General features: G+C 62.6%; 1 protein-coding gene across 1 annotated transcript; it reads right to left on the reverse strand.

Moving 5' to 3' along the window:
• Positions 1-562: 562 nt before the first annotated feature.
• Positions 563-2,407, reverse strand: AAT1.5 (amino acid permease; the record flags this gene model as incomplete). The annotated part of the gene is made up of 1 exon (XM_001567152.1): positions 563-2,407. The coding sequence occupies one exon, from the start codon at positions 2,405-2,407 to the stop codon at positions 563-565; it is 1,845 nt and encodes a 614-aa protein (XP_001567202.1).
• Between the last annotated feature and the right edge of the window lie 383 nt (positions 2,408-2,790).

Genomic DNA, 2,790 nt, shown 5'->3' on the forward strand with positions numbered 1-2,790 from the left:
CGCAAGGCAAGAGGAAGAGAGCTGTGCGTGCCGGTGGCAGCGCCCACTCAGGCGCGCAGTCGGCTAGCCCAGCAGCGCCGCGTAGCGTTGGTGATGATGGGAGCAAAGGGGAGGCAAAGAGGCACACATGCACCCACGCGTACGCACGCAGCGCGAGGTGCTGCGATGGCAAAGGCGTTCGCTCGCCCTCTGCAAAGCGAGTGAGACGGAGGACGACATGGCTGTCCCCTTTCGCGTCTCCTCCCCCGGCTGCCTGTGGGCGTATCTTGTGCGTCGGAGGGCCACTGAAACACCGACGCTGCGTGCGGCACCCGGCACCCCCAGCCTGCCCATCGGCTCACTGCACCAGGCCAGCAAGAGAGCGGGAAACAACGCGTGGCTCGCATGTCTGACGCACCAAGACACGCGGTCCGACAAAACACCGTCCGCTCAACCGGCGCCCGGCCAGCGTGCCAACAGAAGGGGCCGCTTGCATGCTCGAAGAGAGCAGAGTTACAAATACACAAAGTAGCACAGCCACGGCTGCTCGCACTGTGAGGTAAAGCAGAGGTACCCGCGCCACCTAAATCGTCATGTAGATGGTGCCGATGGTGCCAAATACAATGCCGACAACGCCACAGATCAGCAGCAGGTACGTGTTCAGGTACGTGAACCAACCCACCTGCGCCACCGTGAAGCTGCCCGAGTACATGATGAACAGTGCGGGGAAGACAAAGGAGATGAAGCCGCCACTGATCGCGCCAGCAAAACCGAAGACGGTGTTGATGTTCGGGATGAACAGGCCGCACAGCAGCGACGCGACGGAGAGGGCGAGCACGACGAGCAGGTGCTGCCAGAACGGGATGTTGTCCACGTACGTCGTGTCCTCGGTGGTGTTGTCCACGTACTCCTCGTCCACGGAGTCCTCGTTGAGGGAAGTGGACGGATTGCGGTCCTTCGTCGCCTCCGCGGGGCCGTGGTTGTTGTCCGCCCCGACGAGACCGTCGGACTGGACGACGGCGATGTCCGCCATGGCCACGACCGGATTCGCGCTGCACTGGGCGGTAGCAGCGGCGCAGCCATCGACAGCGCCGAGCTCCTCCGCAGCGCCTGCGACCGCCGCAGCGGGGCGGTTGCGGTAGCGGTGCTGGAAGCCGATCAGGTAGTACAAGGAGTTGCGCGCCGCAATGCCGAGCAGTGCGTAGGCGACGCACAGCTTGACCATGATGCCAACGTAGGCGATCATGATGTCCACCTCATCGAATGGGTTGAACATGAGCAGCAGCGACTTGCCCAGCAGGTTCTTGCTGCCAAAGTCAAGGTAGCCGAACACGGCGACCAGCAGGTACAGCGTGCCGCACATCATCATGCCGATGAACGCTGCCAGCGTGTAGTTCTTCGCCGTGCGAATCTCCGGCCTGAAATCCCAGAAAACCTCGTACGCGTTGATCTGACAGACGTACGCAAACATAAAGATGCCCACGGTGTGGATTACAGAGTTGCCTGTGCGAAAAAGAAACACGGTATTGTGCTCCAGCTTGTCATCATCCACTTGATTGCCGGACAGCCGCACGTGCTTGGACGTTTCGGGCAGTCCGTGCCGGATGCTGTGCACGACAGCCATAATGACGAAGTACACAATAAACATCACCGCGAGAGCGGAGGCGTAGCGGAGCGAGTCGACATGCTTCGGAATGAGCAGCGGCAGCATCACGAAGAGCCAAATGATGACTGTGAGAACGCGGTTGCCCTGCGTGGTGGCGAAGAATTGGATCGCGCTGTTGTCGGGGTGCTGCTTTGCCGCACCGGCGAACATGGGTGTAATGGAGTTGCCGGCGCTGATGACGTACGTGACGCACCCGGAAAAGCCGTAGAACCAGCGAATGAACGCGGCCCAGTAGGAGAAGGCGTACTTTCCGGCCGGGAAGAGCCAGCGCGCCATGCCCTCGAAGCTCTTGATGCGCGTATTCTGCGCCGCGAGTGCGAGGATGTACATGGAGAACACGGAGAAGTACGTGATGACGATGAGGTAGAGGGTGGCGAGAATGAGACCTGCCGAGTCGGTCGCCGACGGCAGACCAAGGATGCCGGCGCCGATGGACGCACTCGCCATGTTGAAGGCGGCGGAGAGAATGCCGCCAGGCGGAATGATGGTGCACACCGCCTTGATGACGCCGTCGCGGATGCACTGCAGAACACCAAGGCATCCCGTGCGGCGCGGCTGCGAGTGCGACGGGCGTTGGAAGCGCTGCCCTGCGCGCCGCGCCTCCGTCGGCAGACTAGTCGTGCTCGTGACGCCCACCATCGTCACGCTCTTCCGCGGGGAGTCCAGCGCGACACCGCTGTGGCTGCTGATGCGGTCGGGGAACTCCTCGCGCTGTCGCGTTCGATGGTGGTGGGGAGGCTTCACGGATGGCTGGCTTGACATTAGTCCCCACTCTCTTGGAATGGAAGACAGAAGCGAGGGAGGGAGGGGTTGGGGAGGAGAGGGCAGAAGACGACGCTGGCTGCGTCTCTACCAGCAGATGCGCTGAGGGCAGAGGAGAGAAGAGGCGGTGAGAGAGAGAGAGGGTTGGCCAAAAAAACAGCCGCGGCCCGTGCATGAGGCGGTGCCGAGGAGAGGGGGCGTGGGGCATACAGGCGTGTCGCCGTGTCGAGCGGAGGGAGGGGGGGGGCGCAGGGATACTGGCAGCGGCGCTGGAGAGGGTCCGCAGCGAGCGGAGCAGAAGGGGAAAATGGGGTGCCGCAGAGAGGACACACTGCCGTGGCGTAGCGTCGCCTGCTGGCTTGTCTGAAGCCGCATGCGCTGCT

This window comes from Leishmania braziliensis, chromosome 31 (genome assembly GCF_000002845.2).
Source record: "Leishmania braziliensis MHOM/BR/75/M2904 complete genome, chromosome 31".
NCBI lineage: Eukaryota > Euglenozoa > Kinetoplastea > Trypanosomatida > Trypanosomatidae > Leishmania > Leishmania braziliensis.